This window comes from Amborella trichopoda, chromosome 6, assembly GCF_054954075.1.
Source record: "Amborella trichopoda isolate Santa Cruz 75 chromosome 6, AtrichopodaSantaCruz75HAP2 v2.0, whole genome shotgun sequence".
Lineage (NCBI taxonomy): Eukaryota > Viridiplantae > Streptophyta > Magnoliopsida > Amborellales > Amborellaceae > Amborella > Amborella trichopoda.
The window spans coordinates 34,843,781-34,871,627 of NC_142341.1; the positions used below are offsets into that span (position 1 = coordinate 34,843,781).

At 35.5% G+C, this 27,847-nt stretch overlaps 1 protein-coding gene across 22 annotated transcripts; it reads right to left on the reverse strand.

The window, feature by feature from the left end:
- Positions 1 to 28: 28 nt before the first annotated feature.
- Positions 29 to 27,771, reverse strand: LOC18435039 (phosphoinositide phosphatase SAC7). 22 transcript variants are annotated; one of them, XR_016057866.1, is made up of 22 exons: positions 26,957 to 27,083; positions 25,896 to 26,069; positions 24,642 to 24,812; positions 24,248 to 24,331; positions 23,737 to 23,864; positions 23,556 to 23,647; positions 21,090 to 21,147; positions 19,984 to 20,040; positions 19,837 to 19,870; positions 19,626 to 19,706; positions 15,746 to 15,852; positions 14,460 to 14,546; positions 14,186 to 14,263; positions 13,970 to 14,040; positions 13,761 to 13,859; positions 10,623 to 10,722; positions 6,508 to 6,616; positions 6,195 to 6,267; positions 5,778 to 5,871; positions 3,057 to 3,076; positions 1,674 to 1,740; positions 29 to 574 (listed from the first exon to the last, which is right to left on the reverse strand). XR_016057866.1 is itself a non-coding variant. In XM_088869858.1 (22 exons), exons 3-22 carry the CDS (start codon positions 24,784 to 24,786, stop codon positions 444 to 446), a joined length of 1,788 nt encoding a protein of 595 aa, XP_088725984.1. In that variant the 5' UTR covers positions 24,787 to 24,812; positions 25,896 to 26,069; positions 27,262 to 27,771; the 3' UTR covers positions 29 to 443. The 22 variants fall into 22 exon arrangements, 15 of the variants coding, with proteins under 15 accessions (XP_088725984.1, XP_088725989.1, XP_088725983.1 ...); XR_016057865.1 differs by having other exon boundaries at positions 26,852 to 27,083; XM_088869858.1 differs by lacking the exon at positions 26,957 to 27,083 and adding an exon at positions 27,262 to 27,771 and having other exon boundaries at positions 3,057 to 3,149.
- Positions 27,772 to 27,847: the final 76 nt, after the last annotated feature.

The window sequence follows — 27,847 nt, forward strand, 5'->3', positions numbered from 1 at the left end:
TGAAATTTTACATATTAGAAGCTAGGAATTTACGATAAAGTTGAACCTATATTTCTGACCCAATTTTCGCTGGTAAAGCCAGACTTAGGAGTCATGATTCCACAATCGCACCGAGTAATGTTACAGCACAGTACTTCCAACAAAATTCATGATTATGTCCCATGTAAGGAACCATTCCCACTAAGACCCACAAAAAAGTATGTACAAAGGCATGTAGATAACAACTACATGGCTAATCCACAAAATTTAAAATGAAATGAGCTCAGGGAAATAGTATATTAAATATAGCCATTTCCATTTGATCTTTTAACTGATTGAAAAAAGGAAACTAGACAATGACCCTAGGAAGACAATGCTTCTATTTCAATACGATGCATTGTTGAAATTCGGACTTTAATGGACAGCTCCTTCAAAGGAAACAGAATCAAGGCAAGTTTCTTATCTCACTGCCGCGGCTTATGTAGACGAGGCCTGTTACAAAATAACCTCCCATTGGCTTTGACAAATGCCATTATACTCAGGCTAACACCAGCCCACACAACAGATAGTAATAAGTGCCGAGTATCATTTCGAGCTGCAAAACCCCAAAAATAAAATCAAAACACGATTTACTAAGTATTAACACCAATTATAAGAATTCACACAGCAACTCAAATTTCACAATGGTTAAAAATCATAAAGCTAGTTTGGTACCCACATAATGCAAATATCTTAGTGAACAGAATAAAAAAAGATAGCATAATTTATATACAAATAATGTTGTGATTTGTCTCTGGGACATTAAATTGTATTTGTATCATGTACACAAGGATCACTCAGCATCTCAAGTTATAGCAAGCCTTTATGTATATACCATAAAAAAGGAAAACAATTGACAATTGATTAGTTCCCAAAATTCACATTTGTTTATAAATTTAACCAGGAATGTGTAATGTAATAATTCTATTTTATGGCCGTCACATGTTTCCCACTTTTGACTCTAGAACACATGTAGTTGTATAAAATGAGAACGAAGAAAATTAGGATTCCTTTTACATCAATTTCATGTTTAGGTTTACATCCATATATAGAATATCCTATTTCTTAAAAAAATATTCTATTTTTTGAGCATATATATATATATATATATATATATATATATATATATATATATGGGGAATGATTTCATGCAACGGTTGTATAGTAATATAATGCAATGGCACTTCTAGAGAACCATGTCTGTAGCATTTATATCACTCCAAAAATTGCACATACCCTCACTTCATCCCAATAGTCAATTTTTAAAAAAATAAAATTCGATTCGCATCATAGATATGGTTAAAATGAGTTCCCTCCAACATTGGATCTAGAACATCCGTGTGTATATATATATATATACACACACATATATATATATACACACACATATATATATAGATATGGCTAATCCCAGCTTTTTCCATTTATATATATATGTGTGTGTGTATATATATATATATATATATATATATATATATATATATATATATATAGGGTGTCGCAATATGACTAGCATGTTGTCCAGCTTCAGACTTGAAGTGCTTCATTTGTTAATTGCATCATCAATTCTGTTTCCACATAGCTTGATACATAACTGAATGTGTTAATATCTACTAGCAATAACCTGCTCACATTGCATTACTGATATCTCCTACCTTGCCTCAACGACATGGTTGCAAGGAGGACACCAGCTAGAACCAATGCTGAAGCCAGTGGGAATGACTGCATATTAAAATTACAAAAAAGTCAATTTCATACGTTCAGGTGAAACAAATATAAATAACAATAACTCTATGAAATAAGAAATCAGCAACCAAATATATATTTTGTCCAGATGAAATTTGATAAAAGGATTGCTGTATTTCCTTTTCTAGAAAATGTTAAATCTTGACTTAGAGGTATGTATGCATAATGTGCTAAATAAATGAATTATTGGACTAGAGCCTATTGGATGCATAAATAATGACATCACACATCACAAACATAAGTTTTGCCAGACTTGGGAAGATTTTAATGTACACTAGAGCACCATAGAAGAATATTTTTTCTTTTTGGAATTTTTTTAGGCCTATCTTAAATTTCACCTTTATTCATCCATTTATTTAATTTATTCCCCTCATAGACAAAGTCCTTCCATGAAATTACAAAGAACTTAAAAAACTCCATTGTGAGCACCAACTTTTGCAACAATGTGCAGTATTATCCCTTATCCAAGGTCTACATAATCTTTTTCCGGCCCATCTCTAATCATTAACATTCTTGACAACCTATCCATTAACAAAACTAGTACAAGTATAAATAACACTATGAGATCTTCCACATTATGAGACTTCCTTGCCCTTAAAGTTCTTTTGACACAGACTCAGGCAAGTTATTTGGGCTTGGCAGACTGCCAAGACTGAAACAAGGTAGTATGTACCAAGTACCCAGAAAAATGTCATATAGATTTGTCCGATACCGTACAGTACTCTCCTGAGGACTCCACCCTCATTTTCGTTTTTCAAGATCGGAGGCCACAGGCTGTGCGATTTGGCTTAAATTTGTCTCTTTAGCAAGATTTTTACTTTATCTATCTAGCAGAAACATTAGATTTGAGAAAAATCCAGCGGATTCAATAGACACAGACCACTCAATGTGCACTATTCATGCACAAAGTGTAGCGTACGGATCATTAAGTGCGCAACGCTTGTCATAAGTGCGGATTAGAGATCTTATCAATTTCACCTTAATTACATATCCTCCAAAAATTCAAAAACTCAACTACTCAAAAAAACAATAATCCCTTTAAGCCAATCACTGCCCTACATAAATTATACATATCTTCTAAATTGTACATTCGATTACAGCGAATGCAGGTAAATCCAACATTTCTGGTTCAAACCACACAGGCATGCATAGAACCTCAATTATTTCTTGATTAATTTACATCATATAATGAATTAATATGGATTCTTCCATGAAATTTCTTCCATGTGTCAGGCAGATGAGATTAAATAGTAGAAAATATAAGAGATATAATGAATATGAAAGTAACTTACAGCTAGAGCCTCCAAGCCTCCTTCTTGCAATGACGAAGTCATGTCTCGGTTAACAGCAACAATATAATGTCCATGCAGAAGATCAATAGCATCCTTTTTAGTTCATGCAACAACCAAATTTATAATGAGGACCTCTTTGTTTGTTGGCAATCAAAGCCATTATATGGGCTAACCTTCAATGACTAATGCATGGAAGTTTTTTTTAGAAGAAATGCATAGAAGTTGGAACAACAAAACCAACAATCAAATAATATTGTAAGTACAGAATACTAACCCATCAAAGTATGATTAATATATGGGAAAATAAAGGTACAAGTAGATAATGCACTCAGATAAACATTAAAGGCTCTTTGGTTCTGTAACTTGAAATGTGTTCACTTGACAGGGTAAGAAGACACTGAAGAATAATCCCCACAAGAAAACCATAAAAAGAACAATTAATCTTGTGACTCAAGAAACTCTAAATGAACCATGAATATTTTCAACTGTGCTCACGTCTAAATTACTGGAATTTGTTTTTCAGTAACAAAAGCATCATTCATGTGAGTGTAAAAAAGTACAAATATGCATTTTATGGCAGAGCCATTTAGGAAGGAAAAAATAAAGGAATCATAGACCACAAGAGAAACAATGGGATCCCTTTCTTCGCAAGTAAATCCATCAGTTCATTAGCCATGTGGAAAAAAATGGGGAAACTACACATGTAGGCCTTACAAGTCCTAGATAACTCATAGAGAATACCCACAAGTACCCATCTATTAAAATTAGCAGGATCAACCTCTAACAGCCTCGGAACCCACTCCTAAGATTAAATGTACAAAATCAACTAGGACATGAGCTTGCACTTTCATTGGCATCAAATTCACTTAGTCAATACCTAGGATGGACAACTAGGTCGGGGACAACAGTTACACCCAGTGCACCTGCATCCCAATGAGCTAGAAAACTAAAGGTCCAAACACCCCAAATAGATTTGGGGGGAAGGTTGAGAGAAGTTTTGAGAGAGAGAGCATAGGTCTAAAATAGTGTTATTGGGATCAGACCAGTGCTCGAACCAGCAAAGGGACTGGTCCATTTAAAACTGGTCCAACCAGAGGTCCAACTGCTCAAACCTTTTTCATATGCATAAAGAATTAAAAATTAACTAAATTTCAAAAATTCAATATAAATAAGAAAAGCATTTGGTAAATCCATTTTAAATTAGGTTAAATAAATTATTGTAAAAAATTCCAACTCGTGCAAAAAATTAAATAGTGGAGGATATTTCAATTTAGTAAATTATGTCAAAAATTAATATAGCCTATGCTATTAAGTGCATCAATGAGGACGGACCTGGTGCGCCTTTGTCCCCATCAAAGAGAGAGAGAAAAAAGTGTGCACAAAAAGAGGGAAAGAAAATTGATAAGTAAGAAAATTTTCCTTCTAACAATTTAGGGTGGCAATTTTGGCCAAAATCTTGAGGCCTTTTGAATTAAATATTTTGGAAATAAAATATCATGTGCATCAAAATGGAAAATATAGAAAAAAGATAAAAATCAGACCAGAAGATAGGAAGAGGTGGGGAAAAGATTGGGTCAGTTCATCCAAGAGTACAGGCAAAACCGACAATCAAACCGGTTCAACTCGTCATCCACCGGTTTTGACCGGTTCTCAAGAAATACCAGTTTATTGCTCATGGTAGACCAGCCAAGGCACCGGTTGGAGGTTCGACCGATTCAACCACCAGTTCGGCCCAATTTTGATAACTATTGTCAAAATAGATTTTGATGAAGTGAGTGAGAGCGAGAGAGACTCATCCGAGACTTATCGAAAAAGTATTACTTGGATAAGTCTTTGGATACGACAACAAGACTCTGTCAGGCCCAAGGCAAGTCAACTCGGAAAAGTTTCAACCTGACTTGCAAGTTTTAAAGCCATGATGGGGACAATAGATCTATGGCAGGGCTTGGCTTCAGGATGACAGCGGGCCTTTTGAGCAGGAAACTTAGAGAATTATATTAGAGAGAAAGGTATACCTCCATCAAAGGAAGAAGCAGCCAAATAATATGATTTGAGGGAGAAAACTAGTTAATACAATGAATCTCTTGTATGTGGAACATGAAAGAAAATTTGACGTTTAGCCTCTACATTTATCAAATTCTGACTAGTGAACACTGGTGCTGAAGATCAACCAAATTAGGATTTTCCAAAGAATCATGGGTTTGAAGGACATAACACCCCGATACCATGTAACTGTGAAGAATAATCCTTGCATAATATTTCTCATGCCACATGAAAATTGCACTTATAAACTACAGATATACTCCACATGGCCCTTGAGAAAGAAAAAGAACATTAAAAATAACTATGAATTCAACATAGTTACTGGTCTGTTCTTACACATACATATAACTCATCTATTGCACAATATAATATGAATAAACAGCCACAACATAATCCATTGGCATCCATAGATCAGCAATCATTCATGATTATTTACACCCTTTGTTCAAGAGTATTATATCTAAAAAAAAGTGTACAGAACAATCTATCCTAAGCCACAGCTAAAATAATTCAGAATGATGCAGTACATAACAAATCATTCATATAGAAGAGATTATAATTCTAAGGGCTAAATAGTTTAAGATCAAAGTGAGTCCCTACTGCCCAAAAAAGAAAACGAAAAACTTCACGTAAAACACTTCTTGCATAACTCCAACTTCCACGCCTTTGAATACCAACCTGTTTTGTGCCATCACAGAAGTTGTTTAAGTAATAACGAGCAAGTGCATTCTGTCCATCATTGAAGATTCCCTGGATGGTCCTCTTCCCATATCTAGCAAACAATAAGATGGAAGAAAATACTGAGGCCGAAAGTTGAATTTGTTCATCAAGAGACCAGAAAGGAAGATATACTATCTACACATTTGGAGTTCTTTTACTCAAGCAGATGTTTCCACTATCAGTTTACTAATATCCTAACTGTTTTGACTCTCCCTGACAATCTGAGTTTCCATTGAAGTTTAAGATAATTAGATTGCCAAAATTAAAAACACGATCCATTTTTATGTGACGTGATGTTAGCATTCATGCACTGCATAATATGACTTGCGAAGGAAAGCTCAAGAAAGAAAACCAACCAAGGTTGCATAGAAATACCTGACAAAGTCTCCTTTCAATGCAGGGGTTCCTGAATACTGGATGCTAATCTCATCTCCATGGTTAGCCCACACTGAAATCAACATTAAGATGCATTTATAGATGAACCAATAACTAACACAGATACACACGCACGTGCATGCATACACACATGCCTGCACACACATGCACACACACACGCACACACACAATACACAGCTGAGACTTTGAGAAGTTCCAAGATTTCATAATTGAATGTGGCACAAGTCCCTTGTTAAAAGGCATTAAATAAGTTAGTATTTTGAATAAATTGCAGTAGGTTATAAGCACTTACTGATTTTGAAGCCCTCGTCAAAACTTGGATACTTATGTATAGATTCATCGTCACTGAAAACCCCTATTCGTTGGAGTTGGTTTTCCAACATTTTCCTCCCAATCATGCTCTGAAGCATTTATCATAGATATTAGAACATTAACATACAAGAAGAAAGCACCAATCGATAATAATAAACAAAATCTAAAACAACAAAAAGAGTATAAAAAGAAACAAATAGACTTCAATTACTAACTTCTCCTCCAACAAACAGATGTAAAAATAACAACAAAGTTTGATTGAATCGTTTCATTCTATCCTTTGGTAAACACATTTGTGTCACTTTAGTGACTTTCTTTTAAATTAATAGTTAATCATTATTCATTAATATTTTCAGACTCTAAAAGTAAATAGTCACAAAATTTGTCCCAGTGACATTCCGAGAAGATAGAAAAAGGATTGCGTATAAATCTGATTGATGCCATCTCGTGCCCATTGATCAGCTATCTTATTGGTTTCCATCCACGAGATGTGAAGAGAAACCAAGAGATTGCTAAATTATGCAGAAATTTCATCCAAACTATCCTTAAACTCCATGGGGGATCAGTATCCTTCTTCCCCATGTGATTTCATTTTTTGAATCCCCTTCTATTACTATCTCCTTCCCCTTCTGGTTTTAAACTCCAAAGACCTATTACCATTGTCCATGCTTCAGCCTTGCTTCAATCACACCTTGGCAATACAGCTGGTAGCTGGCCAGGACTGGCTCGGGCCCCTAGAGGTTGGGCCAGGGCCATGGCCGAAAGGCCCCAAAGCCCTGGATGGGCCTAATTGAACTTAAAAAATAAATAAAATAATAATGAGAAAACTTAGTTGGCCTGGCCAGACCTTTCCCCTGCCTAAGGCCAGGTCGGCCTTGCCATCGGGCAAAGCCGTCAAACCACATACTATGGCTGGGTCAACCGAGCTGGGCCAGGCCACCCATCCCATTGTCAACCACACTTCGAAAAGGGCCAGAATAGGTCTTTAGTATACTACTCTCATGTATCTTTCGATGCTCCCCCCACTTGGTAGGCCCTAGGTTCCCTTGAGAAGTACCATCAAAATTGAATTTGAATTTCCTTCATCAATCGGCAACCATACCACTGGCTTTCTTTTCTCATAGACAACAGATGTTGCTAGTTTAAGCCATTGGTTTTCAAAACCCACTATTAAGATCCATCAAAACTCCAAACCTATATAAGCCTTGGATACAGCCTGATTTTCGACCATGTCCTTTAACCAAGCAACTGCGTGATATCTGGAATTGAATCTACGAGAGTTCCCTCTGTCCAGATGATTCATAGTATAGCTACAATGCAGACTCAAAAGAGAAGCAACCCTCTTTTACCCATAGTTGGAGCAAATCATAGCTTGATTAAGTCTTGGATTGATCCTGCCCACTAAAAACTAAATAATTAAAGAAAATATTCCCTTGCCTTGGCAGTAGTTTCATAATACATAAATAGGTGCTTACATCCTCAGTCTCCTTTGTGAGCATTTTGCACTTATTAGGAATTATTCTTAGGTTCATCAGTTGGTCAATTGTTATAAATTTATCGAATATCATTAACTATCCAAAAGCTTGAATTTTGGGTGGCCCACGTCTCCCCACACTTTTGATACACTTAAAAGATCCTTCTAGATGGGAACTAGGGCTCTTTCGGACTTGACTGAGCACATATCTTGCTGTTCCCACTCCAGATCATGATTTCTCTCTGGAAGACTCATAAAGAATTCATGTAACTCTCCCAGACATCCCTTAAAACCTCGGGCCTTCATCCTTGAGGTTTCTACACAATTTTGGGATCCAAACTGCCCTCCCTTAACCCTGGATCTCTTCATGTACCGACTCATACGCAATAGCTGCTATTGCGAACAGTCTCAGATATATTTCCTTAAGTGGCCCCAGATTTCGGCCAAATGTCCTCCAAGAATCTGGGTCCTTGTTTGCCCCATATACTTGGATCGTCCGCCATTAAATCCTTTCCATAGTCTCGATAATTGCTTTGTGTATGGGTGGGGTTTGACAAACCACCCATTCTCGTTAACACCGTATTTTCGTTGCATGAGTTTCTTCCGGAGTTGATGTGTGGGTTCCTGGAATCTCCACTATTACTTTCCAAGTAAGGCTTGGTTGTTTTCCTTGAGTTTTCTTATCCCAAACCACTCCTATTCTTGGGGCAATTGACTAAATCTGACTTCAACAGATGACATTCATTCTTTGCTTGTGCCCCATTCCATAGGAAATGCCAAGTTTTCTATGCACTGTCTTTATCACCCCATCCCAAGAGGATTTTAGGGGCTTACTACTGCCAAAAAGCCAAGTAGGAAGTGACAATCCATCTCTCCCACACTAGAGATTGTTATATTGGAAATCACACCCAAAATATTAGTTTTGGCAATATTTACCTTCATATCCAACAATACCCTAAAGCATTTAAGTCCATGCTCACGAAAATGATCATATCATCTGCTTTATTGCGAAGTGATACTAAATGTCCTTCGCCATAAGCTTTGAAAGCCATCAACAGCTCCTTTTCATAAATACCTTCCAACGAGTACTGAACCTCAGCTACCAAGGTGAATAGCAAACGGGAAAATGGATCTCCCTGCATTATCCCTAGAGGCTTGAAACCACCCTGTTGAGCAAAGGGAATGTTGAAAAGGACATGGATAGAAGCAGTGAAAGAGATATAGTAACTTACGGTTTGACTAAGGGTATGGCCCTTGATAATGGAAAATGGCATAACAGGATTCCTGTAATCGAATCCCAATAGTTGAGATACGGCTCATATGATGATGATTTTGAGTTCCTAGATAATTAGATCTAAACGTCCAAAAATGTGATAAGTCTTTGTTCAATCTTAGGACATTATTTTCATCAGTCACGTATAAAGTGTGCATGAAATGTGTTTTATTGAGGTTGGTCCTAGAATGATGGGGTTACATTCCCACAATTAGGGGTGCCAATAATATTCCTAGATAGGATTTTACTTGAGGGAGTCAGTGGATGATATGAACCCTAGGGAGAGGGAGAAAGTGATCTTTTGACTTATATAAATCATCATTGATTCTGGGTAATTTAACTACCTCGGTTATTTAACTAACATAAAATAGGTAAATCAACATATATTATTCCAAACTTAACGATTAGTGATAAAATAAGAAGACTATACACAACCATTAACTTTTACCATTTTAAAGAAAACGTGATGTACATTTTACCTGCTACTAGTTTTCTAATAAGCTAGAGTTAGGATTCCTTATTGTCTTAATGATCAGAGAAAATGTTTACCTTAATGTAATCCTTTTCTAGGGATCAAAATTCAGTGACAGGTAGCTTGACAAATACAAGTTCACCGGGAAGACCATGGCCTGTCTCATTTCCAATCAGTTTAATGCACTTGTTACCTCTAGTATAATGGTGTAACTGCTATTTTTTTCAATGAAACCATTATGCACCAAAAGGTATGGAGGTGATATTTTTAGTTACGAAACTATAAATGATTTCCCCAAAGTTTTGTATTTCTATGTTTTTTTCAATCATTGTTCTCCTATTGTTTTGTGGATCAAATTACAAGCTGATTCTACAGTTAAATTTAAACTGCACCCAGTGAACCAAGTCTACAGTTTGATTCTGACAAGCTTGGTCACACCAGCAGTAGGGAAAGGCTGTGTGGTGAATATATATGGGAAGGGCCATAAAAAGGTGTTAGTCGGAGAAGATATCTCAATATTGCTCTCCTTTAAGTTTGGCACTAATATACGCCAGTTAAAAGTTAAAACAAATGCAACTGAGAAATACCAACAGCAAAAACAAAACTGACATAAGTGAAACACCCTTGAAAGTAAAGTTCTTTTTCTTTTGACAGTGGTAACATTAATGCATTTCAAGAAGTGATTATTTATTAGCATGCACTGCAACAAGAAATTACAATGAACCACAGTTTTTTTTATCCAACCAGGTAATGCCATTACCAGTTGTATGTCATACTCAAATATATAAACAAAATAGGATGTCATAATTAAATTAAACTTACAAGGTAGCTGATGTTTGAATAATGGAACATGATAAATGTGGGCATGGGCATTACCTGAGTGACATTAGTACGGTCTAAACAATCAATGCAGTTGGTCCTAACAACTCCCAATTGTTCATCAAGCTTCTCTCCTTTCACATTCAATATAAAGTATCTAAAAATTTCAAAGCAAAGCAAGTTATCAGTGACTGCAGATAAAATTGAACCATGTATGTTCAAATGTATTCAATACTTTTATCAGAACAGACAAGTTTGGGCAAGCAACTAGCAAACCTATGATTAATTGATAACGAAACTCATTGCTCTCCCAAAAAGCAACACGTTAGTTTTGGCCGCTTTAAAGAGAACTATACATGGTTATGAAAACATTGTCTGAACCCTACATTGCCGTGAACTTATGTCCCTTAACTATCTTTCCCTCGTCATCCATTATAAGATATTCTAATAGCAGATATCCCATTTATCCTGAGGAATATCGTTATCATCATCATTCGAGCCTTATCCGAACTACTTGTGGTCAGCTAGACGACCCCAAGAATTTCATACGCGATTACGTTGTATCTTCCATGGCCCACTAAAGAAGAAACCTATCCACATGAGGCCTGAGTTCCTTTGGGAGCCACCATTGAAGTAGAATCCAACAAACCAAAAGGCCTATCGACCTCACAGCCACTGACCCTGTCGATTCAGGACCAAATGTTACTCCAGATAACCCAAAGGAAATAGAAAGCATAATAGGGTGTGACCAGAAGAAAGTTCAGAACCAGAACAACAAATCGTTCCACCACCTCCCAGGCAGTGGATATCAGCCACCCCACTAGCATGACAGCCTCCTCTCGGGCCCATGCCTTATATCAGAATCTTCATTTTCCTCAGTTGTTTGGTGCTGGCACCTATTCTGCATAAGAATGCGAGGTCTTGGAAATGGGAACATTTCAGTGTTTCGGGCCACCTCCTAAGCCATACAACACTTACTAGAATATAATTTTTTTCTACACAAGAAAGGTCTCGATCAAGATATGGACTACGGATGGGCACTAGGAGCATCATTCTTTACCTGGTTGGTTATTTACAGCTTAGTAAACTTTAGGCCCAAAAGCTTTAGTTGCATTAAGAGACCTCCAGCAGCAAATGTTATATCTTCCACCCTTTCATAGTTTGGATAAACAATTTACATGGAATGGATAATTTATCTAACCCTAACCATTACAAAAATGCACATCATACCCATGTGCCCTATCTAATAAAAAACATAAATCATAGGACAACACATGACGATAAACTATTTATATGGAAAAACTTATAATTGTTAGAAACATTAGATGGTGCGGAAGCGAGGGAGTAGAAAATGCTCGAAGCTCCCTAGGTTGGAAGCACATTCCGAACAATTATTTGATCATATAAAAATATAAAATTCAAACATTTTATAAAAATTGAATAACTTGATAATCCCACAAAATACAAAAAATGAGAATAAAAAAGAGCAATAAAAAATTAAATAGTTACTAATTAAATTTTATTAAACTAATAAAGAATATTTTATATACCTTTTGTAGAAAAATCCCACAAAATACAATATAAAATATTATGATAAGGCACCATGATAACTGATAACAATACAAGGGAGCCGATTTTTTATTGATAAAATCTGCTTTATTTAGAATAGTGTGTTAAAAAAGGATCTGTGGGGTGGGTCGCACACCACCGATCCGGTTTGGACCAGCTGAATCGGCAATCTGGATCAACTGGATTGGTAACCCCACCCAAAAAAAAATAGGAAGAAGAAGAAAAAAAAGAAATCATGATCTATATTTTACAATATACAAAATGTATCATATAACTCAAATAACCCAGTTGGTTGGAACCTTGGAGTTGTAACGACAAGGTCAGAGTTTTGAACTTCGAACTCTCCCTTCTTTCTTTTTAACATTCAAAAGTCAAAAGTAAACTAGTTTCAATTGGAAAAAATAAACTATATAATTTAAAAAATTTAAAAATTCTAAAAAAAAATGCACCTAATAGGGTTCAAACCTCCGACCTTGTGGATAAGGCCCATGTGCTCTAGCCAACATAGCTATTTGACTTCTATGATATAATTTATATATATTATAAATTTATATTAATTGAACTGGCTCTAACTACATAAAAGATTTATAAAGAGATCACTTAGGATTCCAGATTTATAAAAGTTCAATTAAATTTATATTAATTGAACTGGATAACATGCACACGCTCTCACCAACAGAGCAATTTGACTTTTATAATATAAGTTACCTATAGCATTATTTATATAAGGAAACAGCCTATTCAGTTTAAGCACCAACACAACCTTGGGCGATTCCAGATCCAGATGGGTTATACCAATCTAGATTGCTGATTTTTTAATAACTGAATAACATTTTCACACTTTATGACCTCCAAAAGCATATCAACCTGTATTATTTACGATTTTACGCTATACAACCTCAAAAAGCACTAGACAGAGTATGATTGTAATTAAGACCCAAATGAATCATTTTCTTAGTCTCTTGTTGGGTATGAGTGATCCCTAAAAAGTGGGGATCAAGATCCCAAATTTAAGAATCGTGATCCCCTGGATATCCCTATCCTAGATCGAGGGAGTGATGTCCCAGAGAGGGATCTACACCTAGGTTGGGAGATCCCGGCAACTAGGGAAAAGTTTGAATAAGATATTGCATGCCATAAACTACAAAGTGACCACGACTTGTACAGCTATCTTGGCTAGTAGGGTAAGGAGTAATCATTCAGGCAGGCTATCCGCTTCTCAAATTGCAGCTATATCTACATCTCACTGTTTCGGGAATATATTAGTCATCTATATCGGAGCACTCGAAACCCAGCAGTCATCCATTAGCAGCAACCCTTTTCTTGAATTGATGAATCAATTCAAGCGGCAAAAGGGGATACGGATCAGCTACAGCTAGGGAATTATAATACTCGTTTCAATCGTCGAGCGATGGTTAAGAAAAGCAAAGCAGGTACAAATGGTCATTCCCTTCTGTATTATTGTGGTGGGGAAGGTTATTTACAACTGCAATAAATTTTAGGTCATCATTTTACGAGAGCATATAGTGCATTTTACCTTAGTATAAAGATTTAATAAGCACAATGTCGACTAGAATCACCATTAATACAGGCCCACACTTTCAATAGGAAGGATAGATTGCATACCTGTGTTTCATGAGGTAATCAGAGATTTGATCATAAAGAATAGAAAGGCGTTCAAAGTGGATATGGCCACATATTCGATGAAAGTCAAATTGCACATATCTGCAGAGAAGATAAGCAAGATTTGACACTATTGCATGGAGATACAAGAAACTTCTCTTAATATATACAAAAACTTGAGTATAAATAAAGAAAGAATAACAGTTCTTGACCTTATAGACTCATTAACAATATTTTGCATCGAATTGGCAAATATTTGACTCAAGCGGCCCTCACTGCCATGCTGGTGAGGATAATTGAAGTTAGTAAAGACATTTCCTCATGTATAATAAGATAGAAAATGTATCTTATAATTGGAAATAAGGAGAAATCAACAAACAAAAAAAGAAAAGAAAACCAACACATAAAAGTTTCGAAACTTTGACTACCTTATTGACAAGGTCAACTGCCAAAACAGATCCATATCTTTTCCCCAAATCCAAAAAATGGCGCTCAACGACTCGGGGCTGCAAGGAAGAACATAGAAGACTCCAAATGAGCATTACATTCTTTTGTTTTTCTGTTTTGGTGCAGTGTGTTCAAATTTGAACCCCAAAATTTTGCTCCACCCTACCAACCAACCAAACAGAACCCAGACAAAGCACCATTAAACTGCCACTGATACCTGATTACTTATAGAAGAAACATGTTCAAAAAACTCACCGCCTCCTCAGGGCTCACAACCTCAAATTTAGGTTTGTATGTCAAATCAACAATTTGCTCCCATAGTAATGGAATAGATCCTCGAACCTAGAAAAATTAATGCATAATATCCAACTTAGTATACTTCGAAATGAAATAAAATTTCCATTTTAGATATAAACAATATATGCATACATGCAGAAATAGACATCTATGAGCGCAGACATATTGATGTTGATGCAAGTCTCTGATCGGATGCATATACACAGATAAGGTGTTAGGGTGTGGTGACAACCATGCAGACTTTTATCTAAAAGTTTGATACGTCTCATAAGTAACACTGATCTGTACATATGGAACCTTCTATCAATAATTAATCCTAGTTCCCTTACTACTAAGGTTGTCAAAGGTGAGAACGAGTATCAACCATATGTGTGGAGGCAACGCAAGGCATAAGATAAAAACATTTGAAGAAAAATATGAAATTCCATTAAAAATAAAATTAGAAAGAGTGGCAGATCAAGAAAACATATCACATAAAATTCACAACTAAGAATAATTTTTAATTCAATTTCATTTCATGGTTATGATTCTATAATCGATCATACTACATAGCCACATTTAAACTTCAAATCTACCAAAAAATAAAATAAATTAAAATTAAAAAATCATTGACATTCTCCATTCAAAGTAAAAGCAAACTGTAATAAATCATCGTCAAAGCCTTTTCCCAACTAATTGGGATCTGCTACAGAAATCTTGTTCTGCCCTTCTGCTCTATTACGAACCATAACTTCACTGAGGCTATAAATCCTCAATCTTTTTTCACTACTTCCAACCATGCCCTTTTGGGCTTGTCCCTTGCCCTTTTTTAGCCTTCCATTTGAACTGACTTGCACCTCCTAACAGCTGTTAATACTGGGTCTTCAGCACACATGGCCAGCCCATCTAAGTCTACTTTCTCTCATTTTATCACCTATTGGTGTCACACCTAAATTCTCCCAAATGTATTCATTTCAAATTCTATCCCTTCTTGTCATGTCACTCATCTACCTCAACAGCTTCATCTCAACTATACTCATTCTATGGGTATGATGTTTTAGCAAACTATAATAAATAATAACTAATATAACAACTATCATAAAAACCAAAGCATTATTAAATTAAAGAAATACAATTACAAATAATTTGAAGGTCTAGACAATGACTTTCAAACAAGTGAACAATTGTCATTAGATACATAGCAAGTACCATATAAATATTGGGAAAAAAAAAGGACAAGAAGAAGATGAATAAGAACTGCTTACCTGTAGAAAAGAAGCAGAAAAGCCGTTGCAGAATAAGATCTGCTCAGTTTCTACAAAGTTAGCAACATAGCCATCGGTATCAGCTCCTCTTCTCCACATACGGGTTCCTGTAAAAAAGAAAAGGCTTTCATTACTAGATCCATAAAACAATTTAATGAAAATTAGAAATACAGAGCATGGCCATTTCATATAACCAAGAAATCTAAAATAACTGATACACTTATCTTCAAATTGCTTTTATTGATCAGATACACCCTTTATTTCAGACAATTTATCCAAAATACATCCTCATGAGAAAACTTATCTCATACCTCCTAAATCAAAAAGCCACATAAAAACTGAAATTTTTTTCGAACAGCAGCCATATATTTGGAAGTTGCTTGAAAGTTCTATAGATGTAACAGTTCAAATGTTGATGCAACTTTTTCTCCCTCCCTCCCTCACACCCACCCTCTACAAAATACCATATTTTTCGGAAGTTGTTGTAATGTTCTGACAAGTTCTGATTTTTTATGCTTATTACCCTCCCAGTCCAACATATCCCCAAGGTTTCAGAAAACACTAGGCTCCTTAAGCGGCCGACCAGGTGCTCAATGACCAAGCAGGCACCCTGCAATAATTTATATATATATATATATCGATATGATAAATGGTCCTATAGGACCCTCCCTCACCCATGTGTATAGGACCCCAAAAGATCAGCATTAAATTTGGCACAGATCTATAGAAAAGTCAAGTCTCACACCCATGTGATAACTTTTCTAGAGATCTATACTAACTTTAATGGTGATGGGTCCTACATAAATGGGTGGGGAAGGGTCCTATAGGATCATTACTCTATATATATATATATATATCTATATAGAAGAGACTACAAAACGCTTATGGGAGAAAATGAACAGTATTTTGGCCCATAGGCTCAACGCCGTCCGAAAAACAATATTTTTTACCATAGGCTCAGCGCCGTCCGATTTTTTTGGATGGCATGGATTAAAGATCATTACAAACTTAGCATGTCCTTGGCGGTCCATCACAGACATAGCAAGCTCGTGACAGGATTTTTTTCACATAAATTTGAAGCCAAAAATATGGGGGACCACCATGGCTCTGTGGCGGTTTTTAAGCAAAACCGTCACAGACATAGCATGTGCGTGATGGGCGTTCTTAAAAACCGTCACAGACAAAGCACGTCCGTGATGAGCGTGAAACACTCTAGCACTTCGCTTATAGGAATTTTTAAGACTTTTCCTATATATATACACATACATATGAAAATATATATATGGGAAAAGATCCTGTCAGCCCATAGGCTAACAACTATAGTGTCAGCGAACAACCCAGATTCAATCTAGGCCCAATCCAATGATCACGACCTCATCTCGTATTCAAATTTTCATTTTTTTTATACAAATCCAAATCACTTGAAATTTTGAGCGTTTATTCTTAAAAAAATAGTGGAATCTAATAAAAGTATTAAAAAATAATTCAAAAAATCTAAATTGACCAAAATACCCCCAAAACTTTTCAGGGTATTTTAGTCAATTTATATTTTACAAATTATTGTTTCTATATTTTTTTTAAGTGCGCCTTGATTAGTAGAATGTACACCTAAATTTTGAAGTGATTTTATTTATAGAAAAAAAATGAAAATTCAAATACGAAATAAGGTCATGACCGTCAGATCGGCCCAGATTCAATCTAGGCAATTAGCTGACACTATAGCAATCAGCCCGTGGGCTGATAGGATCCATTCCCATTTATATATATATATATATATGGGTGTGGTTTCTATAAAGTTGCAACCTTCAACAATCCAATTAAGACACCTCCAAATTTTATCATAACATGTAATTTTGGTGAAAAAATTCTTAGGATTATCTCAAAATCTATTTTCATATCTAATTATAAAAGCTTAAACTCTAAAAAAGGTTAAAATCAAGCAGATCTATAAACATATCAAAATCTTGAAAATAGATGGTCTAGATAATGTATTGCAAGATGCACTACTCCTATATATATATATATATATACACACACACACACACACACATATATATATATATATATGGAAAAGTCTTCCCAACGCTTATAGGCAAAAATGAACAGTGATTTCGCCTATGCTCATCACCGTCCAAAGTTCATCGCACGGTCACGGTTGTCTGGTAGTGTTTCAATTTGTCATTTGTTTTACAAATCGAAATGATTTAAAATTTGGAGCATGTGTACATCTTAGTGAGGCGCACCTAATAAAAATATGAAAAAATAATTCACAAAATATAAAGTGGTCAAAATACCCTCGTAAATTTATGGGGGTATTTTGGTCAATTTATATTTTGCAAATTATATTTTTATTAGATTCTCCTATTTTTGATGAATAGACACTTTAAATTTCAGATCATTCCGATTTAGAGAAAAAAATGAAAACTAAAACACTACCGGACAACTGTGATCGTGCAATGAACTTTGAACGATGATGAGCATAAGGGAAATCACTATTCATTTTTGCCTATAGGCGTTGCATAGTGTTTTCGCCTATAGGCGTTAACACTACCAGACACCTGACAACTGTGACCGTACGATGAGCTTTAGACGGTAATGAGTATAAGCGAAATCACTATTCATTTTCACCTATAGGCGTTGCATAGTGTTTTTGGACGGTGATGAGCATAAACGAAATCACTATTCATTTTCGCCTATAAGCGTTGCGTAGTGTTTTCACCTATAGCCGTGTGTGTGCATAGTATTTTTGGACGGTGATGAGCACAAGCGAAATCACTAATTCATTTTTGCCTATAGGCGTTGCGTAGTGCTTTCGCCTATAGACGTGTGTGTGCATAGTATTTTTGGACGGTAATAAGCATAAGCGTGTGCGTGAGCGTGAGCGTGATGAGCGTGCACGTGCTTGTGTATGACGCGTGTGTGTGCGCGTGCATGTGTGTGTGGTTTCTATATAAAGTTGCAACCTTAAACAATCCAATTAAGGTGTACCTCCAAATTTTATCATAACATGTAATTTTGGTGAAAAAATTCTTATGATCATCTCAAAATCTATTTTCATATCTAATTATAGAATTTTAAACTCCAAAAATGGTTAAAATCAAGCAGATCTATAAACGTATGAAAATCTTGAAAATGGACGGTCTAGATAATGTATTGTAAGATGCATTATTTCTGGGACTCAAAATCTTTTTTTTCTTTCATATTCATACATCTTGATATACAAATGATCAATTAGAAATTTTTTCAACATTAAAAGAGCCTTTTCCAATGGATTTTTGAGGTGTATCTATAGTTCTACATTTTAAGGTTGCAACCTTATATAAACTTTTTCCTACGTATATATATATATATATATGTGTGTGTGTGTGTGTGTGTGTGTGTGTGTGTGTGTTGTCCAAACTCCAAACGCACATATATACATATATTTGTATCAATTATGCAATTTATTTTTGAAAATAATGTAACATACTTTTTTATATACCAACATATGATACATCCCAACTTATTCAAAATTTCAAAATTCAAACTGTACAAAAATTAAAAAAATTTAAAAGTCTAATAGGCTATATATTAATAATAGTCTCTATATGAGAAAATAATTCCAATGAGAAAAGAAAAATTTAGGAAGCTTCTTCAAACCACAAAAAGTACTTTTGATTCTCAAAAATAGGTATAGTTAAGAGATGGAGGGCTTATAGAAGTGTCTTTTAACTTTGGGGGTTGAAAATAACCCCCATAACCTATTTAAACCTTTTTGGGGTCAAAATGACCCCTTTTGCCATTTTGGCATCTTTAAAAATAAAAAAAAAGCCCACATCCCTAGGCATCCAGAACTCTTTGCTATAAGAGTGACTAAAGGAGCATGGTTTGACTACTTTACCAGTTCTTCTTGTACATCTCCTAGCAATCAAAGTAACATCAGCAATGTTCTTCCCAACAGCCGCTTGAAAGTTCTGAAAGCCTGAGGAACAATTAAGGCACCAACCTCAAATAGAAAGCCAATTTAAAAGAAAGCATTCTTTAATTTTTCCCCAGTTTACAAACATAATGCAAAGGCTAATGGCCAAATCACAACCAATTTGGAAGGATACTTCCTTGAATAACAGGCAATAGGTATGGATCAAGCTGCAAATACAAGTCCATAAATCATATCAGAAATTTTATTATAAGAATAAAAGAAAACTAAAATAAACTCTAAGAAATAAAAGTGCCACAGATGCCCCTATCTCCAATCTCACCTTGTTGTCTCTGAGAACTTCCAACATATAATTATTCCAAAGAAATCTAGGGTCTGCCTGCATAAAGCCAGGGGTACCATAATCAGAAAGTTGACTTGAAGTTAGTTTTTGCATTCACCTAAAATGAATAGAACTTGAGAGCATAGAATATTACAACCTTCTAATAGACTAAAATTTCTGCTTTCTCAATAAAGTGAGATAATCAGGAACATCTTAATAACTTTATGGGATATACATAGTGAGAAAAAATAACCAAACGAGTTTATGATGGACCAAGAAGGACAGTCTCCAACAAGAACATGTGAGCCATCTCTCAGTGTTGACTTTCCAGCAAAATGTAAATGTATAGATGAATTACAAAAGCTCTTCGGCAACTAAAAGTTTAGCAAAAAGTCTGACTTAATATAATTTGTGATGGATGAACATATTCAATTACTCAATACAAAATATCAAGCTTGGGAGAAGCTTACTATCTGAGAAAGCAAAAGATGTATTCTAGCCTAATGGTTAGGGTAGTACACTAGCACCTTGGAAGCTATATCTTAAAGTTATAAATATACGAATTTCTAATGAGATTACAATTGCAAATAGTTTGGCCTAGTTTTGATCATTAGGATGTATTTAAGTAGATTCAACAGAAGGTAAACAGAATAAATAAATCAAAATTTATCAAATCAAACCTAAAAATTGACCTATTTAGCATTTCACTGTATGTGTGATTTGATAATATTCAAAATCCAAGATATGGAATTAGATGGCTATATGAAATTTGATCAAAAGAATGATGAGCTAGTTGAAATTAAATAAAAAAAACAGTGAGATGTTAAGTAGTTCATTTATAAGGTGTGGATTTGATGAATTTCCCTTAAGATAAATCTCAGGACACTAGATAGCCTAATAAAAAACAAAAGTCCATTATGGCATAAATAGAAAGAGAAATGTGCTATGAACTTACATTGGCCTGCACCATAAAAAAACAAAAAGATATCCCCAGTTTAGAGAAAAGACATTCGAATGCATGAAACAGAATGTATAGTTATGGAGTCAAGATATGCAAAGAACGCTGGAAAAACAAGCTAACAGGTTAAGTCTTAAATCAAATTCACCTGCTTCCAAAGGGGAAGCGCCTTTGACTCATCACCCAGATCATGTAAACGTTGTATGCTACAACAAAAGCGGCGAAAACAACAGACAAAAATGTGAAGCCAAAAAGATGAACCATTCCCAATCCAGCAGCAAAAAGTGATATGGATGATAAAGAAAACAATAAGTGATAGAGAACAATGATATAACTATATTGAATAAATTTGATTTCGGGAGAGAAAGGGCTGGAGCGAAATATATATACCTTTCAAACTGAAAGGAGTAATAATCATTCGCACGAAAATACCTAGTTTGCATTTTCTTTCAATAAAACTTTTGGCTAAATTTTCGATGTTGGTAAGATATATCAAAAGGGCATATCGATTATGAAAAAGAAATATATATTTTCAATGTTTCTAGCTATTTAACACACACACACACACACCGGAGAAGAGTATCACACATCGAAGTAGACCAATAAAATAAAGAGAAAATACCTTTTAGTTTCCATTATTACAAATATATCCCTTTCTTGAACTTCATAACACTGATTATAAAAAAAAAGACAGAACTGCCCATTTTCGGTTTTTCAAAACCCAAAATATTTAAAATTTTCAGTTTTTCAGTTTCAGGTCTTAAATATTTCGGTTTTTCAAAAGCCAAAATTTAAAAAATTTCAGTTTTTGAAGATACGAATTTATATTTTTGTTGTTTTGGAATTCCTAAGAAATCTCTTCTCTTTCCTCTCTCTATTCTCTCTCTCTCTCTCTGACCAAATAAAGCAAACGCTTTCTGCCTCCACTGCTCTCTATAACTCGCACGTTATAGTGTACAAGATTGACACCCTATATGGATCAAACTCCGAATTTGTAGAGAAACCCTCCTTTTTCATCAAAACTCTGTGCAAGACACAGAATTTAACAAAATTATCAAGAAACCCCATATTATCAAAAATACATGGGCTTCTCATTCAAGCTCACAATTACAGTGTTGGTGAGGATTCTCACAATTCTAAGTATGATATTCATCAGCTCAAGTGCATTCTCCCTCATAATTACAGTGTTGGCAAGGGTAAGAGGGAATGAATCCAAACCTTTCAGGCCTTGAAACACAATCGAAATGTTAAATATCATCCACCAATTTTGTCAAATTTGAATAGAACCCATGGGCTTCTTTCTCCACTTCCATTGCCACCTAATACGCACCACCCATATAAGCATTGCTTTGGACCTTATCAGCATCAATCAAGTAAAGCCTGGTAATGTTAAGCAATGCCGCCAACTGCATCATCATCCAAAAGCACAAACTATCACACATGTCGTATCATAACAAAAGTGGCCATTACGCATATATGCTGGGATACTATTACATTATGGACGCATACTTGGAGGATGTCAAACGCCTTGGCAGACCAATTGGCTAAGGAGGGAGCGCTCTTGAGAGCACCTGAGAGACTATAGTTTTTCACAGCCGGGCTTCTCGTCTCTCACTTTGTGCTCGTGACCTTTTGGACTACCCCTTCCTCTTTTTGTACATGACTGTAATGCACAGTTTATATAAGCCTCAACTTTTTTTTTACAGGGATCCTATCTAGGGAATCCTACTTTTTGCTGAGGGACCAGTTTTGTAGGTCCTCTCCTCTATATGAATTTTTGCCAAGGGACCGGGCTTGTGCGTCGTCTTGCTGCTTACATGTACGCCTTATCTTTTTCTCAATACAACAATTAACCTCATCAAAAAAAAAAAAAACAAATCGCGTGGTCTACTTCCAAATTTCCTCCACTTTGAAAGATCGGCAAATAACAAATATCCACACTCTCAAACTATATATTCTTCACTTCAGAGTTTGAGGGATCTAAAATGGTGAAGAATGAGAAGCCTTCTTCTCTTCATCTATAACACCCTCATGCTTTGGCACCGCAAAGTACCTGAGTATAGATGCACTGAAGACAGAAGCTTCCTTCTCATTTTTAATTTCACTTTCTTCATTGCAAAGAGCTCCAAGAACCTAGCAGTCACATCCTCGAGCATGAATCCAATTACGTTGAACTTTTGCCTCCATTAACGTGCGAGTCACAGAGAGCAGTGGAGGCAGGGAAAGTGTTTGCTTTATTTTGTCAGATAGAGAGAGAGAAGAAGAGATTTCTTAGGTATTTTAAAAAATACAAAAACATAAATTCGGATTTTCAAAAACCGAAATTTCTTAAATTGCAGTTTTTGAAAAATTGAAATATTTAGGAATTTCAGTTTTTGAAAAACCGAAAATGGGCAGCTCCGTCTTTTCTAAAAAAGTGTTATGAAGTTCAAAAAACGGATCAATCTGTAATACTACTAAAAGGTCTTTTTTGTAATGACAGCAAATATAACGGATATATACACAAATTTCCCTAAAATAAATTTGAAGTTATCAAATGCTTGCCCAAAATTAAGTCAGGCTCAACCTAAGGCAGCTCCATGCTACTTAAAAAACCACAAAAATTCCTACTCACCTGAGGGTCAGATTTACATCATAAGAAAAGTAGAGCCCAGAAGTTCTCTCTGCAGCATTTAGGAGCACAGCAAACTCGGTCTCCATTTTTTTCTGTGAAAAATGTGGATGGAAATATCTAGGTGTGAATCATGGAGCACAATTGGAAGAAATATCAAGAATGACAAAGGGAATTTCCTGACCTGTTCTGCTGTTGAGATTTTGAGAGCATGATTGCATGGAAAAATCCGAACGTTCGAAACCTTGAACATGGGGTGTCCCAAATAAGATCCAACACACTCTCTTTCTGTGATTACTACCATATATGCCCCTAAATCATAAAAAGTAAAGGAATCAGATTGTAGGTATTTGATATACACAACAGAATGATCAAATGCTTCATTCGACTATGATTTGCGGAACCTTAAACAGTGATAAAAGCCTCTTAATATGATACCTGCAGTGTGTGAGAGAGAGAGAGAGAGTGTGTGTGTGTGTGTGTGTGAGAGAGAGAGAGAGGGAGAGAGAGAGAGAGGGAGGAGGCAGTTAGCAGAGCACAGCATTAATTAAAACTGCTTTATTGTAGCAACAGACAAGGCTAGAAGCCATATCTAAAAGACCTAAAAAATACCAAAAAATCTGAAACTAAATAAAAAAATTTAAAGCTTCAACATGAAGGAAAATATGTTGTAGATCTATGGCACTAAGAGTCACCTGCCAAGAGTCTCAGCATTCCAACCAAGCCATATATAGTCCGCATTTTGGGGGCTGGGGTCGAACCACATTGAGGAAGCTCTCCTATTCATCCAACAACATAAATCACTAAGTAAGCAACTTTGGTCATGGTGCGTGCAGATATGCATGGACACATTTAACTTACAAGTGAAATGTGGATGGTGTATTTGTGTCTGTGAAATAGCAACACGCACATGTGCTTGTGTGTGCACACGCACATGTGCTTGTGTGTGCACACACACATGCACATGCACATGCGCACACATACAATGAATTCTTCAATAAAAATGTCAAAACCAAAATTTAATGTAATGTCAAAATCACAATTCAAATTGGCATGACCGGAGAAGACACAAGTGAAGACAGCTCTAACCTATCATGTTGAGAGATCCATCTACACGGCTGATTGCTAAAAAGGAATCGAAGGGGCCATCAGCAGGCTCAATGACATATTGATCAGGGTGTTCCCATAATCGCATCCGAGTGTAAAGCCTTCTGTCAGAATCAACCTTCTCCATGCCACTCGCCCTCCTAATCCAATTTGCTTAAAAAGGCGATCACATTATAACAAATCAATTTTTTGTAATTTCACGTCTTAGAAAACAATAGTGAAGACTTGGTTCTTCATTACAATAATGAACAAAATACCCCACCCAAGTAAAAAATCATTTCATAAATCAAGAAATTTTTTCTTCCTTTCATAAATGTTGTTCAATAACGACCAGAAAATGCTATCGGTTTACATTTGTTAATCATGAATATCATACCTCCAATTCAAATGTTAGAGCAGAGCTTTATGGGTCTCAAACCGAAAATGTTTAGAATAAACCGCTAGTGTTAATTTTGAAAAAGAAAAACAATAATGCAAAGAATTAAAATTTGGACTTGAAAATGTATCTAAACTGTCAAAATTCATAACTCATAAAAGACCGCCACGAAATACACTCAAATTATGAACAAGACCCCATCAAAAAGTAAAAGCACTAAGAATACCATTCACATTGTTTACAATCATCAAATAGAGAGAAACTGTGAATTTCCAAGCAATTAAATGACATAGGCAACCAGAGACAACCAAATAGTTAAAAAGGTATTATCAGCTGAATGGAGAATCTCAATAGATTCCAGCTTAAAGAGCAAGCAAAACAAATTCGAAACCGAATAGATTTCGAATTAACTAGAAAAAAAGCTTCTTAGAATTAAAAGAATCTTTCACCTTGCTATGAATCATAGTTGAAGATAACAGATAAAAAATGAAAAAACAAATAATTAAACCCCATGGGTACCCAAAAAGAATGCAAAAACTATGAACAGTGAGTGTTGTAGAAGTCTATAAACATCTGAGTATCGGATACAACATAGGAGATAAACTATCAGAAAGAGATCAACACTAAAAAGCATGCGACCCCATCAAACAATCGAAACAACACTCAAAAAATTATAAAAATAATAATAATCCTAAAAAAAAAAAAAGCAAAACAGAATTGACTAATTAAACGACATGGGCACCCGAAAAACCCACCAAGAAAGCATGAAAAACTAAAATTCAAAAATATAAACAAAACCCAACGGAATTCACAAACTAAACAACTTTGTTACCCAAAAACATAAAAGAGGACGAAATTACCTTCAAATTCGCCGGTTTTCTGAAAATTCAGGCTAAATCGCCAGCCTGAAAATCTTTTGCAGAGCCAGGTGGATTTTAACGAGGTGGGTCTTAAAAAAACCGTTGATTTGAGAGCTTCTGAGTTCAAAATCGAGCTTTTATTCGATGTTGGAAATGGAGAAATCAAGCTCACAACTGAAAGAAGCATGCACCAGTCGAGGATCAGAGACAAGGTCTAAGATTGTAGAAAGTGCTCTCTAACAACGAAATCCCGCTTCTTCTCCGAAATGTTCGAGCTAGATCTACCCCTCAGCCGAAAATTCGGCTGAAAATTGCGGATTTCTACGTGATTTGCACCGAGACAAAGTTGTGCTTTTCGACCGTTTGGTTGCATTTTCACATTGTGTCGTTGCAAGAAAGAATTCTAACGAAATTTTGCCCTACTTTGGCCTACCTGCTGCTCAAAAATTTTCTAGGGTTCAGTGTCAAAAATAAATTATTTTGTGAGCACATACTTTACGTAAGAATTTAAGAATAAAGGTGTCGTTATGTGGTTTATACCTTTTCTATCTAGTTTATGCAGCAAAATATGAATGAAACAACTGTTGCATTTTCTATTTCTGGAAATTCTATGGAAAACTTTTCGTAGCATTACTCTATCAAATCCAAATTTTAATTGTTTGCATTATTGTTTCTCACACTAACGGTTTATTTTAAACATTTTCAGGTTAAGACCATGAAGCTCTGCTCTAATATTTGAACGAGTGGAGGTAAGATATTTATGATTAATAAATATAAATTCATAGCATTTTTTTTTGTTGTTATTAAATAATATTTATGAAAAAAATATAATTTTTTTATTTATAAAATACTTCTTTGTTCAAATAGAGTAAATTTTATTCATTATTGTAACGAAAAACCAAATCATCACGTCAAATTTATCAGACGGAAGATTGGAGAAGAGAGAGAAATTATACTTTGAGAGGAAAAAAGCTCCCACTCGATTGAGCTTGTTTCTCTCGCTAGACCTAATAGAAATATCACGAACCAGTTTCTCTCTCTAGACTTGATAGAAATAGTACCACGATCTGTCGATCTACATTCCTCCCCGCCATTACTCAAACCCAAAAAGCTTCCCCCAATTTATACAGTCTTCCATCACCACCGAGGTGAGATTTATCTCGAACATTGAGTTGGGAACCAAGACATAGGGTTAGGTTTTCGGGGGAGGGAGAGAGATTAACCCAGATGGAGAGAGAGAGAGGGACAAAGGTTTAGAATACCAAAAATAGGAGAGAGATGCATATGTCACGGGGAGAGTACAGATGAGAGAGAGAGTTTTATTTTTTTAAAAAAATTAAAAGAAAGGGAAAAATTCAAATCCCACCTTTGAGATTTGGATCACAAGGTCATGAGTTGAGGTCCCGTAAGTGAAGTAGGGTTCTATAGGATCATTCCTCTTTCTAAGGCATCCAACGATTTTTTGTTTGGACGGTGTTTATTAATAGTAAAAAATGTCATTCATATTCTCTCTCATCCTATTTGTAAGCAAGACTCAACCAATCATACTCACTTCCATTCCTCCATTTATAACAGCTCTAACCTCTACTACTTTTTATAAACTGTCCAGTTGGTTGAGCCTCCTCTCTATAAACCTCTTCTTTTCTTCTTTTTCTCTCCACCATAAAATTTTCTCTCTCTACCATCCTCAATCAGGAAGAAGGCCCTTTGCATTTACATACATTTCATCTTTCTCTCTCTATCACAATATCTCTCTCTTTTTCTCTCTCTACCATTACCACTCCTTCAAAGACAGAAAGCCCTATCAAAATTCATAGAAACCTCATCTCTCTCTCTCTCTCTCTCTCTCTAGAGGTGAAAGATGAATAAAAAACTCATTACCGTTATTCTTTTGGGGTTCTTTATATTTTCACTAACGGATGAGGCTACAGCAGTTGTGTGTATTAGAAGAT